Genomic DNA, 17,644 nt, shown 5'->3' on the forward strand with positions numbered 1-17,644 from the left:
ACCGTATTTTAGAGATTAAAACTACAGATCTTCAACGAAAGTATTAATTTCGATAATTGTTTTCAATTAATCCGAGGCATAACCGATAAAGTATTAGCAATCTGGAGAATATAGAAAAAGGATATAAAATATAGAAAAGGAATATAGAATGGAGAAATCAAGAAGAAAATACGTAGAAAATATTGTACGTGGAAACGGTGATGATCGAGGTTAACGAGGAACGAAGGGAAACTCGTTACACAATAAATCGTGCGAATCAATATCAATTCGCGTAAAAGTTGCTTGTAAAACGACCTATCCGGTAAATCTGTAATCGCTATATTACGACCAGCAATTAATTAAATGTATATATCTGTTCCAATATTTATAACGGGTTATCTGAGACTCCCGGTAGGCGTTTCCGTTCTTCGCGAAAACATAAAGTCGATTAGATATACTAATTCGCGGGTTGATAAAGTTTACCTCGTTAGACTGAAAATTTCATAATATTTCAGCAGAGTCGTTAGCTGCACCAAATAAAATCTAAACAAGCAAAACCATCCGAGTATTACAGGTTTTATGAATGTCGCTTCTGCTCCAATGGTCGTACAGTTACGAAATTTGCTAACAATGTAAGACACTTTCTTTTCGTCGGATGTTAATAGACTAGTTAATGAAGGCGTATACGCTACCACTATCGCTTCTAAACCCGCTTAGAATTAGTCAGGATTGCATGCAATTGACCCCGTTTCTTGGCAAGTCGTCAAACGAGTCTCGCCACGCACGAAGGGAGGACGTTACGAGTTGTTGGAAGGCTGCTCGAATGAGTGTGCTACCGTGCTCGACTTTCCGACCGACGAAAGTACTTCTGCCGCAACCAGAACACTGGCATCGTTCTCCTTTTAATTACCGTTGATAATTAGTAGATGTTGCATCGTACTCTTGCGACACACGCATTTACATCTTCGCTGCGGATAATCGTGTGAATAGTTAAACGATACTTTGAGGATGATAACTTCATGCGACGAGAGTCAGCAATATATATTATGATGTATCATTTCTTATTTGTTACTTCTTGTTATCAAACGAGTGAATTATTTTATGACTCATATCCGTAGAGATAAATCGTTTAATTAAAAGTATATCGAACGATGCTTTCTCGCATTTCCCCTCGCGAGATCGAAAACCGATAACTGTAACTACGCCCGATAAATATATATATTTTAGAGATAATCCGTCGATTCCACGATCAAACAACTGGAGTTTTTATTTCACAGCCCGCCGTCGCAAGAATGGCAAATAAAATTCTCTAGTTTCGAAATCGCTTATCGAGCCTTGAGTGGATCGATAGAATAAACGAACAGATAAACATATAATAAATTTTTCCGCGATCGATTCGAACACATTCTCCTATGTTCTTTGACGTCAAACTACCTAATTGTAATCAAAATCGAAGTTCTAAGTACAAATGTAATCGTGAAATAATAATTTACAATTTACCCATTACGAATTACGATTATATCATGTGATCGTCGATGTCGCTACGCAAATATACACTTTCATAACGAATGTCGTTCACCATAACGTTACGTCTTCTTCCTTTTTAGCAAAGTTTTTTACATTTTAGTATTATCTCATATTGAACTCGTAATCATATTGAGTTCGTTCGAACGAAAAATCTTTCCTTTCGTTTTAAAACTCTTCAATACAATGTAATCTTCAAGGTCAATGTATTTTTAATAGTCATGTCAAAGTTTGCAAGAAAAATCTATGTATTCTGTATCTATTCATTGCTTTAAGAATCACGTCTTTGGAAGAAAGGTTAATCTAATTCCTTTGACGCGAGCAGGTATTGGATTCGAAGCGTGGTGGCGATAAAACAAGAAAAATCGTCTCGACTAGCGATAATACGATATACCGTGGACTTCTTTTTCTTCCTTGGCTATAGCCTTATGCGGTGTCATCCGACGTGGTAAAGAGAGGAGATTCGACGACAAGTAACCGATGTTAAGCGATACTTGGCATACTCGTCGGTTACCCTGTCGAGGTCGCGGTCTTTCTTCCATGCAATCTCAGGTGCAGAATGGAACGAGTTTTGCTTGTGCAGCGGTGAGAAGAAAGGGACTAAGGTACGATTCAAGAGCGAAACGAAGAGAACTGGGGAAACGTGAAGACTCGGCTCGAATACCATGATGATAGTGACATCTAACCAGATGCTTTATTTAAGTTAGTAGCTTGAAGAATGAAATATTGCTTATTAAAACAGTGGAGGGCTAAAATGAGATCAGTCATGTATGTCAATCGTGTTCCACATCTGACGAGACGTCTCCAAGCGACTTTGTTCCCAAGAAATGCGTACAATTTAGATTGTCGAGCGTGGCTAACGAGCAAATTGGCGCCGTTAATAGTTAAGGTCGAATAATTTTGTTTCAAAGAGAAATGTCTGCTATAAACTTTGGTTCTTTCTTTAAATTCCATGGGCAGAATTTTTTAACAAGTATTTCAAGAATAGCTCGTGTTCAATAGAATCATTCCACTTTCCCTCTGGAAACGCTACTATTTTCTTAAATATATTTACGCTGAATGATATGTACATATTTATGGTCGTATCATTAATCTCTTCGAACATCGAACTCGTAACGGAAAGCGAAACTGCCAGCATAAAGAGTATCAGTAACTACGCTGCGGGTAGTCACGTAATCAAAACGGTGGAATAATTTTTAAACTAACATTCTTCGAATAACTATGACTTTACGATCGTTATTAAGAGAAACGTCGATCCATTCTAGGGATTGTTTAATCGTGGCAATTGAACCAGCAGACGTTTCCTACGAAAATACATTTTTGCGCACTCGACCAGGCACGAAGCCGAAGCACAATCGCAATTACGCGATTAGATTACCGCCTCGAATGGAATCTGCAATCTGAATCAGCGCATTTTTCCCGTCAGTTTGATGCTGACCAGATGTTATCGCAGAAAAATAAATTCGCGTGATTTCTTGAGTACCGGCGTGGAACGCGTCTACCGTTGTCTGCTATGAGAGTTAAGAGAAGATTCAAACATAGAACTGTATCGTGTTCTAACTCGCTACACACGGGGATCTTTCTTATTGGACGAGGCCGAATAGTCGACGAATTCTCACGCGTTCAACTTTTCTATCCGTGTGGTGGAACAGCAGTGCCACGGCGAGCATAATCGAGCACCGAAGAACAGGCAAACACGCCCGTGGTGCCACGCGGTAACCTTTTTTCTGACATTTCTGCCTCGTGGCTCGGTTTAGCCGAAAGGTTAAGCCTCCGCTTGAATACCCCGGATGAAAGAAAGAAAGAGGGAGAGGCGGCAGGCGAGAAGAATCGGCAGCCACGTTAAATACCTGCCAACTTCATGGCACAGAAGATCTCTCTGTCTTGTCTCTTCCCGTCGAAGGTCAAAACGAAGCGGAGCGTTTGCTTCCCGAACCGTGTCGCGGGGTCGGAATCTCGTCCGTCGCAGTCGACAACTCAACCATCACAGAAGCCAAGCTGGTCACCCAATCAGAGCGAGAACGAAACAAAAGAAAGGTGAAAAGACTTATCGCTCTGTGAGATCGAGCCTACATCCTGTGCCCTCCGTGGAACGAGTCCGACCGGTGAATCTTCACAACCGTGCAATTACTATTAATCCATCGTTAATTTTCTTCCATTTGGATGAAGTCGTTCGCGATCCTTCTCCTTTGCAGGTATAATCTCGTCGTTGATTTCTGCAATTGGTCAAAGTGCGTCTCATGACCCAAAAAATCACGGACCGGTGAACAAAGAGGCGCTGGGTCACGGAGAACCTCCGCTTCCGTGAAACGCACTACCATGATCCTCCGGATAGCAGGGCGCTTCGTGTGCGATCGACCTTGCCCGAGTTCTTGCTTTTCAAGAACGCAAAGACTCGCGTTGCAAGGAAGCCACTGACGACTTTTTTCTTGCAACCACGACTGGTTTGAACGAGGTTCGAGACAAGTTGTACCTTCTTCGTTTCGCGTTTTCTATCTTTGAGGTAACCGATCGCAATTAAGGTTCAATACCCCTCTGGTTCTTCTGAAGATTATAAGAGTTTCAAGCAACAACTTTGTCAAGGACGCGGCGGAAACAAAGAGAACCCGCGGCAGAGACGAAGCAGATAAAAAGCTGAAGGTTCGCGAGGGAATAACGATTTCAGAGTTTAATGGTGAATTTACGTGGACGTGACGATTAAAACCAGCGGGCATCGTGAACAGTTCCGAGGAGTCATTCGTTGGCAGCCAGCGACGATGTCGTTTAAGACTCTCACCGGACGCGATTCAGGGAAAGTCACACGCTCGTAAATCAACGCGGTAATGGGCACCGTTAGATTTGCAATGATAATCTCATGGTAATGCATACGATTCGGTCGAGCGGACGAACGAGAAAATAATTAACGAGCGAGCCAAGAGTTCGCCGAACTATCGGCATCGCTGGTGCTGATCCCCGGGGATTTACGAGTTCCTGGATTTAAACCGGCACAAAAACGAGCATCAAGGGATCTCGTCTGGCTTCGTAGCTTGATAATCCATCGGTAATTCTTGCTCAAGGCTCGTACGAGCCAGTAACGATTCTACGATGTTCGGTCTGGGGAGTCCACGAGTTTCTTTCGTACGAATATTGAGTACTTCAAGAGAAGCTGGTTCGCAAATTTTTTTACTTTTAGTTTTAATCTTCGGGAATTCATAATCGAATTCCAGTTTGAGGCTATGGCTTTACAGTGTTGTATCAATTGATTATAAAAAGCGGCACTGAAGCATTAATAAGGAGAACAAGTTGCAAATTGCTCGAAACCGGCTAGTTCACACAGATTATGTGTCATAAACTTGCAAATTATTAAACAAACATTACGTGTTTTTATGAGAGGAATGATGATTAACGCTGATCCTCATGGAATTTCAGCAAAATTTTTTTCGTGTTTCTTCTCAAGCCACAAATCAAAAGCAAGCGTTGCGTTTACGGTTCTCGGTGAAACGACGCCATCAAGGGATGTAGCTCGAACGTTCTCGCGACGCGGTGCGTCAGTTTCACGAGTGATCTATCGATCTTCGAGGGTCGTTAATAAGCATCCCGTCAACAGCGTAGGGTAAGGTGTATCCGCGGTTGCCTCTAATTCAACTGATCGATCGCAGGATAAGGGGTCCGTACGATGGGACACTATACGTATAATGGACGATCCTGCGAGTGCCAAGCGGCGGCAGCAGCCATTTACCATTCAATTACGCCGCAATTACAGGATCGTGTGCGTTCCGTGGCTCAAACTCTTCGACGATCGCATACCGTGCGCCTTTTCTCGATAGACGTTTCGACCCTCTCTCTGAGATCTTTAATTGACGACTGTAAAACGAACGATCCGTGACATTCTCGCGATTACAAAACGCGACAAAAAAATTATAATTCCTAATGCCCGCCGAAAAGCGAGGTAATGGTTCCTGCGATATCTTCGATGCGAACCAACGATTTTCAGTCTTATTAACAGGCTGCTGTGTCGCTGATACATACAAGTAAACGTAATGAAGAATAATTTAAGGGCCGTACCAGAGAAATGACGAGGGTCATTAAAAAAGCATCAAACTTACCCCTGTAGCGCGTGTGGAGGTGCCGGTCGAGGCGGAGGTGGCAACGATTTCCTGCCTGGAGTGTTCTGTCGCGGCGCCAGAGGTGGAGGAGGAGAGCTAGGTGAACCAGTACCACCGTATCTATCCGTAGGACACTGAGGTTGAGGCTTTTGTTTCGGTGCGTCGATGTATTTAGGGGGCAGGGCGTAGTAGTTCCTCTGTGTCACATCTCCGTGACGTTGGTGATGGTTGGGCACGTATTTCGGAGGCTCGTGGTACTTCTGAGGACTCGACTCCGACGGGAACATTTTGGAATTGGCCTCGTAGCCCGTCTTCACTGGACTACCAATCGAAAAACTGTGGTTTCCACCTTCTAGATATTTGGACGCGCACTTAGAATTCTCAGGCACAGGCAGGTAGTTTGGTCTCGTTGCCTGATTAGATTGATTACTCGAGGCACTTTTATCGATGTTCTTAGGCACTTGTGGCTGAGGTCTCTGACCAGAAGAGGATTCCAATCTCTGAGCCGAATCGTTCCTGAGTAAGCCAGAAACGTCGATTCGCGTTCCGTCCACTCGCATCGACTCTTGTCGAATGATTCTCGGTTCCACGGGTACTTGAGGGGCAGGTCTCTGGTTCCCAGAGTCGCTGTATCGCTGCGAGATGAGATCAGGTAGTTGCGCCGGTGGCCTGCTGGAGAAAGGCCGCTCCTCCGATATTCTCCTGGCTGGCGTTACTCTGCCATTCACCATTAACTTCTGTGTCGACGGGTATCTTAAACTCGATCGACCCGTAGCCACCATTCTATGTGTGGCAAATCCAGCTGAAACACCGTTCTCCAGCACCATCTCGGAGTCGACATGCTTCAATGCTATGGCAGGTCTAACGAATTGGTGTTGCTCTTGTTCCTGGGGCACCGTCTTCACGGGCGAATTTGGGGAAGATTTTCCGGACTTTTCGTGATCTCTCTTGGAACCGTGTTTCGATCTTCTCATCGAGTGTCTCTCTAACTTGTGTCTGTCGCAAGATCTATCACGAATCTTTGTTTCCTCAGATTGATGGTGCGTGCTGCTGGGCTTGCGCTGGCTCTCTGTGAAACAATCTTCGCTGAGCTCTGGTGGCGGAGGTGGCAGTGGATCATCGCAATCGTGAACTTCGTTTTCAGTCACTGTAGGAGGAGATGGCGGTGGCAAATCGGGACTGGGTACACGGTCGTTGTAAACGTTTCTCAAGTGTGGTTTTTTGGGTGGCCTTTCTGGCACCCAATCGTCGATCGATATAGCTGGCCCTACTATCACAGGGCCTAGCAAATCCGTAGAGAGACTACCGCAGCTGTTGCTGTGCTGATGCTTAGGACTCGACAGTTCCCCATTGCCTTGGTTCTGATTTCTGTTGCCATTTTCTCGCCAGGTGCCACTGGCGTAGTCGGAGGCGGAGCTCGCTCGTCTCGAGGAAGGCGGTCTAGGACGAGGGGGTGGCTGAGGAGGGGGGCTTTGAGGCGCAGGAGCTATTCCTTGGGCTAGTTGCGGTTCTGATCTCCAGGATGCCTGGTGGTGTCTCTCGTAGAAGGAAAGCAGGGCTTTCTTTTGTATGGCTTTTAACGTTGGGTCGGAGACCCTGTGACGCTTTTCTGGATCCAGGTAAGTGTAACGCATCTGTTGTTGCTGTTGCTGTTGCTTCTCCAGCTCGTTTATACGTTCTGCCACTGACATTTGTGGCTGCTGAGGCAGTGCCGGCACCATTCTGAAAGAAAGAATACAAATTTAATAAACTTTTGATGAGGACAAGGGATCTTTGAGGTATGTGGAATTATAACGACACCTTGAAGATTGCGTAGATTCCTGAGGCTGAGTAGTGCTAACAGGGTACAGCTTGCGTTGATTTCGTTCGCGGTCCAAGTACAACACACTCTCTGAATGGTGTCTTTGTGGAGTCTGAACTCTGGCACTGTGAGCGATCAACTGTTTGCTACATGGATGTCCGTTCGCTTGACTAACATCAGACATCGATCCATGTATAGGGTTCCAATTTTCGGGGCTCTGAGGGGTCGTAGCACCGAGCTGCTGACGAATTGGACTCTGTGGCATCGGTTGAGCCAGTGAACCATACTTATCACCTTCGATCCTCACCGAATTGTCCCACTGAGATCCTGACTGCGATTTATCCACTAGAGATTCTTCGTCGATGTTCGACTCTTGCCACTTGCTCTCTCGAACGGTCGACGAAACGTCTGCTACGTTGGTCGATGCGTTGCAATGATTGATCACAGCCGGCAAGCTAGATCTACCCTGACTCTGCTTGTTGCGATCATTCATCGAAACTTGCCACTTGTCTGGCCATTTCTCGCTGTGCCTGCCCTTTGTGGTTGGAGATAAACCGCTGGTGCTGACGTCGCTCATAGATCCTTGCCACTTGTCATGACAGCTGCTGTTAGGTTTCTGAGGCAAAATTCCACCGTTAACGCTGCTCACATCCGACATCGATCCGTGATGCCACCGATCCGAAGCGCCCTGGCGAGCTGGCAATCCGCTGGAAACGCTCACGTCCGACATCGACCCGTGCCATTTCAAAGTCTCGCTGCTCGAGGCGCTTCCACTGGACGTCGTCACTACGCTATCTCTTCCTTCCCTTGATGTATCCTCCCAGGTGGACGTTGGCCTCTGTGCCACTGCCTCGCTGTCTCTTCTCAACCTGCACGAGCAATTTGAGTTTAAATATTACATCACAAGATGAACGAACGATTATCGAATAAATTGTCCAGTATCGTACCTATCGAGGAACGGAGTGTTCGTCGTAGAATCGACACTAGAAACATAACTGTGATAACCTTCGGATTGTGCGTAGCTAGCTTGCTGAGAATGTTGCACCCTCGTGTACTCTTCAAGGCCCGCTTGTGTTAGGGTTGCTTCCCTGTAAATGTCCACCTACCAACCAAAGCAGAATCCAATTACTACGTTAATCCATTGGTAAGGGCAAACATCGAACGACCAAGGTTAAGCGTTACCTGGGACACTTGAGGATCTTGATAGCTTCTAACGTAGGCTTCCAAATCTGCATGACTGAGGGTCTGAGCCGTTTGTTGCTCGCGTTCAGGAGGCGATGGCACCACATACTCTGCATCACCCAGAGCTTTGCCCTCGCGATCCACGCGAGGCCACAATCTCGATTCCTCTTCCACGGTGGTTCTATTACGCGACTCGAAAGTCTCCGCTGGGATCTTCTCGCAACGTTCCATCACCGTCTTCAGCTGCAACAGGAAAATCGTTGTTTTTCCTGAGTGGTATTCGAAACGCTTTCGTCCGTCCGCCTTCGCGTACACGAGTGTTGTACCGCGGGGCTGCGTAATCGATTGCGCAATCAGCACAGGCCGCGCATACATTTGCCTGAACCTCGGTGCGTAATTGAACTTAAGCTGTATTCAGTTTTTGCCACGCGAGCCGCTCTTCCCATCGGGTGTCAGCGTAATGCCTTTCGGTTTAAAATAAACCACCAGGCAACGAGCTAATTACCGAAGTGGGCAAAAAACGCGTCCAACTAATAAGGAAGTTCTAAATTGAGCAAAAGGAAAGTCGAATGAATTACGGCGCATTAACGTTCCCCTGTACCTGGAAACGTTGGAATCCGTGTACAAGACGAGGATTCTTAAAAGTCTTGGGAGGAGACACGGGGCGCTGGTCGGGCGAAACAACGCTTCGCCTCGAAATCGTTGGCCTACTTTTCAGGAAGTCGCCGGCGCAACCATGCGACGATTATGTCACCGCGAGAGAGAAAGGAGGGTGCGAGTGTGGGAGATTAATTATACACGTCGTTTTAGGGCGTAGCGATTTACCAAGGTTCAGACGTGCCCGTCGTTCCACCGATGTTTAACGCGGCACGGTTCGACCAATTAAACTTCCCGCGGCCGAGGTTTTGCATGTGCCCGGACACACGTCGTCGTTGTCCTCTCGTGGAACATTTCGCGTGCAACCAGAAGCGCGCCGAAAATGGTACGATAAGCTTGGCCGGTGTCCGCTCGTGACTCGTTAACACCGAAAGTGCTTCACCTCCTTGCAAATGAGTTTTCAATTTCGTAACTACCTGTGACGCGAAGGAATGCTTGCCGTACCGACACGGGTGCGAGTAAGTACACCGAATGAATCGGATCGTGAGATTTTATCGACGTGCTGACACATCGGATCAGGAAAAATTCCCACCGGCGGCGAATCGATCGAGAGCTACAACACGATACTGTGAATGGGCATAGAGATACGTTACCTGCTGCGTGAACGTAGGATTGGGCCTCTTCGTGTGCGGTCTGGTGTACTGGGCAGGCTTCTCCTTCGGGTAGTTGGTGTGATCGGTCCAAGATTTGGAACGATGCGATCCGCTGTGCCCTGAGCTGTGAACATCCTCGTCGGGGTGTCGCTCCGGCGCGCTCGGCCACGACGGGTACTTCTCGTGACCGGGGCCATAGCAGACACCTTTGAGGCTCGATGCGTCTCGGACTGGCGGTGTTGGCGGTGGCGACGCTTCGTCTCTTTCATTGAGAGGGAGCGTGTAACTGTCGAATCCAAGACTCTCGCTATACCTGTTCGTGCAAACAAGGAAATACGTCCATTAATGGCACGCGCGTTGAATCGTGTTTGGTCACTAGTCAACATCTATGGAAACGTCGTGATGAATCGTACGCGTGGGAGCAATTATACGCGAACCGAGAGCGAATAGCCGGTGATTAGCGCTCGCACCGCGCGATGAATCATCCACGAGACGCTCGACAATCCCGGTAGCTGACCACGGATCTTTCCTCTCCTCGTTGGCGATGTCATTGAACCACTTTATTAGCAGGATGTGTGGCCGCCGCGTAATTTATGGAATGACGAACAAGTTCAGCGTAACTGGAAACGTGTATAATCAGGCTATAATTGCGACGTCGTGCGTGGACCTCGTCTTCCTAACGACGAGATACCACGCTGCTCGCAACACTACGTTTGACCTATCGCGAAATCTAAGTGTGCCGAGACTAATACAGAGAACGTCTAATTGGCTGCCAAACGGTATCTCTTATCTTCTCTGCAAAAAGCTGCTCGATAAAAGAGTGCGCGAACTAACCGTGGAAACTCGTTCCTCGATACAGATGGGGTAAAATAATTCATTTCGATGCAACCGGCGGATCGATTCCTCAATGAATTCTCGAGCGAAGAAGAGAAACAGGATTTGAATGACTGGAAACATATTTTCTTTAGAAAATCGATAGAAATTGGCATGCAACGATTTTACGTTCGGAAGTTCAATGATTCTAAAAATCAAAAATTAAAAATGTTGGAGAGTTAAGAACGCGAGTTGCGTCAGTTCAGACGTAACATCGCGTGAGAGATAAATGTCTCGAAAAGCAAAAGGCAATAAGAATGACTGACAGCAGAGATGACAAGACTAACAAAAGTCGACCGAAGGTCACGTACCCGCTGTCGTTCTTGTAGCCCGCAGTATTCTTCTTGTAAGTTTCGTTGTAACCGGCAACTGTGGCTTTCTTCGCTGCGTTAGCAGCCTCGTGCTCGTTTTCCGTGGACCTCCTACCGTCGTTTCTACGCCGATAGTACTCGTTAGGAGGCACCGTCCGAGACGGACTCTGCTTAAGGCCATAGCCTTCCTGAGGATACGACGAGGTACTCTTGAAATTGGCAGTCTCGCTGCCGTGGCCGTGACTCGCGTACTTGTAGGAGCCTGGAGGACAGGAAGGTGGGCCCGGGGCCTCATCCTGGACTCGATATCCTGGCGGCGACGGCTGCAATTCCGTCATCGTGTAACCAACGTCCCCGCCATCCGGGATACACCTATGCAATACAGTAAAAATAGGTTCATTAGCTTGCGTTTTTATCGTCGTGTCGATGTTTTGTAAAAGATAGATAAAAGTAATCGAATTATTAGAATCTAGATTTTCGGTTTTACATAGCATGACCGATCTGTCAATTGAAACATCCAGGCCAGACAGTTTCCTCTTTAATATTCAAGCGTTACCGTTCTCCCCTACGTGATAATCGTCAATGTCATTCAGTGATCCACTTTGGTAATTGCATCTTCCTCTCGAGGTTTTTATCAGTTTCGTACGATAACCACTACGATAAATTTATCCGAATTCTTTCTCCACCTCACTAATTTCTTTCGCGCCTCTTACCTCGTACGGAAGCAAGATCCAGTTTTCAGATAGTACCCGGTTCCCCGTGTTTCTTACACTGCCGTCTTTTACACCACAGAAGCAACTCCTCACATTCCGAGGATCTTACGTTCCGTGGATTAACATTACTTCCGACCAATAAATTCGACTGTCCCGAGGCAATTTACCGGAATATGCAAAAACTTGTAACATTCTCACGCGTCCATTTTCATCGGCGAACGCGTACACTTTTTACCGCCTTATGGAGGAAATAAACCGAGCAGGCAGCCTTCTAATTGAATGGTCGGAAGGTTAATTAAGACAGTAGTCGAACGATCCCGACGGTGTACCGCGAAACAGTACCGATTTAAATTAAAATCGTTAATCAGGAACGCAGCCACAGAGCCGACGCAGAACGGTTCGCGATTAGTCTCGGTTTTACGGATATCACCGTTGATCGACCACGGTCACGCGTAAATTACAACATACCGTAGCTTTCACTCGGTGCACGCGTACCGTATATATAGATTCCTGGGAATCTAGATCCCTGGAGATCTATCGGATCGCGACTCGATCACGCACCTTTTACGATCGCCACCACCGTACACACTAATCAATTTGTTCGCGCGCGGAAAGTACATTGTTTAAGTGCAAACTCGACGAATCGGGCGCTATAGGCGTGTCCGCGATAAAATCTAACGAGCTCGCTTTAACCTTTCGCTCGCGATCACGAGGAACGAGGCGCGATGAGTCGCACCAATGCCGCTTTATCGAGAAAATCGAGCGTCGTTCTTGAATTATACGTGCCGTGTAGTAAGGTCTGTGGATGAGAAAGGTGTGCCTCGGTAGCGCCTTGCTAATGAGGATGAATGGACCATGGTCTAGACATGAATTAAAGGAGATTCGAAATTGGCGCTGGAATTATGTAGTAGCTTTCAGTTCTACGGTAATCGTATTTTATCTTTGTTCATAGGCCCATAATCTTCTATTTCTAGTATCACTTAGAACATCGATCTTCTTGTATTAGAACACAAAAGTAGGTCGGACATATCGTGTATGATATGACAAATGCTTTATTACGAGCATGGGTAAACGTTGCTCTCGACTAAACACCCACATTCTACATTAACTCTTTAATCAAAAGAAGTCGGATGAACTTTGGCATGCTCTGAAAGCCGCATTACAAAGGATGACTCGGTTGCTCCTGACACGCTCGTGGCTCAAAGAAGTCGAATAAAGGATTGCTTTCATTTGTCGCTGATGAAAAATTGCTACCCACGCGTGGCCTCCGCGAGACGATTTCGTTGGAACGGGAACGCGTCATATTGACCGTCATCCGGCAGTGAGATGTGGGTCAGCCGAATGCTCCCGAAGATCTGCGGTTGGCCGAACAATCGGCCGTGTATCATCAGTTATCACGACGTATCCTGCGATCGCTGCGTGATACGAATAAGCCGTTCTAGATTCTTCCACGTTTACCCGGGAACTGCTCGCGTCCGAGCACACAATCGTTGTCGTTGTACGCCCGGCGCGATCAAGATCGATGACGTTGGCGGAAGGCATCCACCGCCGTTCCTCTGCCGTGTTCTCTTAAACGCTTAAACGTTTCTATGGACACAGTCCGTTGATCTTGTCCCCAACGGCTGGACATACGAATGAAAACGTGAGAAGCGGATAAGGAATTCGCCCGGTAAATTCTCGACGCCTCCATGACCATGTATATTTATGTCTATGCGCGCGTGAAACCGGTACATCAGCGAGGTCAGCGATATAGAAGAGAAGGAAGATGGAAGAAATCATCTGGTCCACGATGCAACTGAACCCACCGCGATTTTTCCTCCAGGCGTTCCTCGATCGTGGCGGATGATCCTCGATCTCGAGCTCCACTTACCAGTTCGCTGGATCCACGCGTTCTCAAGCGGTCTGCACGCATTCCGCCGGTTCAACGGGTTGCAAAATGCGGCGGAACGATTTTGTAACGAGCGAAAGTATGCGGCTGGTGTACCGCAATGCATAGCAATACGTAAAAACTAATAATAAGAGATCGTTTCGAGTGCCTCGATCTACGCCTGCCGTTAACGAAAAGCAAGTAGAGCGACTTAATAAATGGATTGAACGCGAATTGACAAGTCGTAATAAGCTAATCATATTTAATAACCACGACGGTTGGATGACGATAGACAACGAGTCGCAGAGACACGAATTCGACAAAACGTAGCGGCCGAGAATCGTAAACAGCTCCGAGCAACCGCGTTTAAAGCTAATAAATTGAATATAAAAGCCCGCTATCAGGTCTCGTATACACCAGGAACTCACGATCTTTAGCGTGCGTTAAATTGAATTCGTTATGGTGGGCGTGTCGGCGCTGTAGTTTCACGTAATAAGAAACGAGCCTGAATAGACGCACATGACAGAATTATGATCCTTTGGGATTCGAAATGCCTGTCGTTTCGTACAAATATACTGCGAATTCCTATATTTCAATGATTCTGCATTTTCTACATAATCTTGTTTTTCTTTGTTCCAACGATTCTGCGTTTTCTACATAATCTTTGTTTTTCTTTGTTCCAACGATTCGTGGACTAGGTAGGTCAGTTTAACGAATTAACGTGCTACTCGTGCATCATTTTTCCCTCACGCAAATTGTCTCGCGGAACGCAAACTGGTAGAAACTAGTCCAATTACGATGGTTCCTTTGTACTCGTGAGTGAGTTGCATCGCGTCTGACAACAAAATATCCGCTCCTCTGCACCGGTTCTTAGTAATAGTTTAATAATAGTAGCTGTAATCATATCCTACCGGATTCCTTGGGTGAACACGCAACCCTGTTCCGGAACGTGTAATTTTCCCTGTCGGAACCGTCAAAACTTTAAGCAGGAGAACGCGCCAAATAGAGAACATTAGAAAAATCAGGCCAGTAGCGCGATGACTGTGTTTACAGACATTATTTTCGATGAATGAATCTTTTATTTTTTCCTTTAAAAATTATCGTGATGTTTCCCAAATGGAAATTATGTAGGGAACTAATGAGATTTGGAATTTTCGAGTGCGTGTCTCTTGGTCGTATACGTGGCGAATACATTATGTAGGTAAATCTCCAAGGGAACGTGTAATTTCCTCAGTTAGGATCATCAAAAATGTTCGTGCACCCAATAATTCTTGTCCGCTGTACACGGTTATTTTACGTACTAATACACCGTTCTTGATATTTCTTTTTACGAACACTGTTGCCATTTTGGTAATGGTCGACGATCTTTGGACGTTAGCTCTGCAATTTCGAGGTTTCAGCAACAATTTGAAAGATCAAGCCATATCGTGGTGTTTTTCGTATACGATCTAGCCCGAAACAAATGCTCTCCGTATCAAAGCAATTAAGTTGAAATTTTTCTCAATTTTACAAACTTTGAGATTCTCAAATTTTGGATCCTTGAAACTTTGAAAATTTAAATGCGTCGTGATAAAATCGATACACTGAATACTCGCAGGGGGTTGGGTTTCTGCGATAGAAACGTTAATAAACTCATCGCGTGGAGAAAACGGAACGCGGAACGAAACTCGTACACGCAAGCCGTGCCTAAATTATCAGATCGTTACGAGAGCGGCGGACAAAACGAGCAGCATGGTCTCCAACATGGCTGAATGGGCTGGAATCGCGCGTACGACAGAACGAATCTGAATGGAACGTAACGAGACGTAACGCGTTCGAATGGGAATGGAACGCAGCTGAACTGGGGGAAATACGTCGAGTCGAATCAAGTAAAACGAACCGTACTGTTCAACAACCAAAAACGAAAGTACAAGAAACAGATCGTACGCAATACGAGCCATTTGGCGAGCCACATGCTGAAGAAAGACGAGAGAACCGAGAAAGACGATAAAAGAAGAAGATGAACCGTGATGATACGGGACATGGTTGCGGAATTACGCGTGCGAAAAGGAAAAAGAGAGGCGACGACGTTGAATCTCGGCTTGTACGTCCTTAAATCACCGGCGTTAATTGCTGGTCAAGCGAGATCGTCGCCTTGAGTTTCGCCGTGATAAATTCGCGGCGATTCATTCGAACGTGCACGCGTTCGTCCTCGAGGGTTGTTTTCCCTGTTCGCGCGCCGCTCCGTCTTTCCTCGCCTTCTTTCCGCCGGTTTTATCGCGTCGCGTCGGATTGCAAGCTCGCAAACAGTGGGATCCTTTCGACGACAAACGCGCAACTCGACGAAGTTCACAGAATCTACAGCGACGCGGAGTATCGCGTTTCCAAAGACCAAGGACGGTTGCGAGATGCCGCGGAGGAAGTGGATACGCGCGTATCGGAGGCGCTAAGGAAATTTGTCGTCGCATTAAAGACGCGGAATGCTGGGATTAAGTGTCAGGGAGGAACGTAAGGAATGGCGTTTGTGAAGCGGTGGATACCTATGATCAGCCAGAGACGAGAGAGTAGACATAAACAAAACTACTTACAATCGAGTGTTACTAGACGGCAACCAATAGCTGCAACCGCGGCAATCGCGTTTTGTTTATGTCTACTCTCTCGTCTCGTTAGATAGATTATACAGTGTCTTTCTTCGGAAGACTTTCCTGTTTCGTGTAGATTTGTTTTCTTTACTTAAAGCAAAATTCATCGCTAATTCATAGAGCAAAATAGGATTATCTGTTTACAGGTAGAGCCATGATTCTGGAAGTTATTATTCTTTATAACAGCATTAGAGATGGCGAATATTCGCAGAGAACGAGAAACGATGAGCCGCCGCTAATTTCCTGTATGACAGTGTAACAGTAGATCTAGCGGTTCAATTAGAGGCTCCGATCAGGAAGTAAACATTTACGAATCTTTTATTTTGCCGCGAGAACTGTTAACTGTTTTAGAAAAACGTTGCATACGCTTCGTGAGAATAGTAATCCACGTGTAATTACGATTACTTAAGCGCAGTTAGCCGTGCACGCCAGTCGTATACAACAAATGTTTCCCTTCGGCTTGCACTTTTAAACGATGCCAAATTAAATATCTGTTGAGATCTAACCAGTATACTTCATTCTTCGCGGTTTCCGGCAGCAGTTTGATCCAGCTATTCGACACAGCTCCCGTGATTACCGTAAATCGTTCTTTACGTAACGCCATCAACCGAACGATATCAGCTTCTAATGCACCAGCTCCGCGCGTCCTATCGAATCGCATAAATTCACGTCCGATACCACCGATATTAACGAGTCTATTGCTACACTGTAGTCATTTTGCGCTTTCAAAGTGGTCAATGCACATTTCCATTAAAAAAAATAGACGCTAAAATATATAGATGTAGTATTTTCAGGAAGTGCAACAAATCTCACTGTCTTCCGTATGCTGGAACAAGAATTAGACGATCGTGGGCAGAGTAAATCAGAAAGTTCACGGGGGAAAGAAGAAAAAAATGGCTTGAACGACCGGCTCGTGAACGTTATTCGCGTTACATCACGTAATTAATGCGGCCGGCGCTCACGTGTTAGTTAGGGGAACGATCGAGAGCGAGCGCTCGAGAGTCGGATTTTAATTCGCCTGTAATACGCGCGCGCGCGCTATTTTAATCAGGCGCAGTATGGAATTAATGGCGGCACCGATGCATCTATCAACCTGCTTTCGAGATAAAGACGTTTCGATGATGCTGGTCGCGCGATACCAACTCCACGATTAAAGGAGTGAAAGTCTCTCCTCGAGATTCGCTATTTATATGGATTACCATATAGTCTGACAACGAATTCTTGCACGAGGAATTTCGCAGCGAGAGATACAGACGAAATAAATAACTAGATAATTCTTTCGCAATGATAAATGTTGAGAGAGGTGCGATGAAAGGTTCCAGAAATTTCTGTGAAATTTAGTGGGCTACAAAGAACATTCGAATTAAAATGTCAATTAAAATGGCAAGAAGGCATTAATTCTTCTTTTGCGTTGTCCATCGAAATAGCAACCGATTTG

General features: G+C 46.0%; 1 protein-coding gene across 4 annotated transcripts in view; it reads right to left on the minus strand.

Annotated features, from left to right (window-relative positions):
* LOC132904523 (uncharacterized) overlaps nt 1–17,644 on the minus strand; it is a 165,401-nt gene that overhangs the window by 41,914 nt on the left and 105,843 nt on the right. For all 4 annotated transcript variants that reach the window (XM_060955092.1, XM_060955094.1, XM_060955093.1 and 1 more), the window contains 6 exons: nt 11,006–11,377; nt 9,822–10,134; nt 8,572–8,814; nt 8,337–8,491; nt 7,389–8,258; nt 5,589–7,310 (listed from right to left, as the gene is read on the minus strand). In XM_060955092.1, the coding sequence (XP_060811075.1) occupies nt 5,589–7,310; nt 7,389–8,258; nt 8,337–8,491; nt 8,572–8,814; nt 9,822–10,134; nt 11,006–11,377 (3,675 nt within the window). The remainder of the gene's footprint in view (nt 1–5,588; nt 7,311–7,388; nt 8,259–8,336; nt 8,492–8,571; nt 8,815–9,821; nt 10,135–11,005; nt 11,378–17,644) is intronic.

This window comes from Bombus pascuorum, chromosome 2 (genome assembly GCF_905332965.1).
Source record: "Bombus pascuorum chromosome 2, iyBomPasc1.1, whole genome shotgun sequence".
Lineage (NCBI taxonomy): Eukaryota > Metazoa > Arthropoda > Insecta > Hymenoptera > Apidae > Bombus > Bombus pascuorum.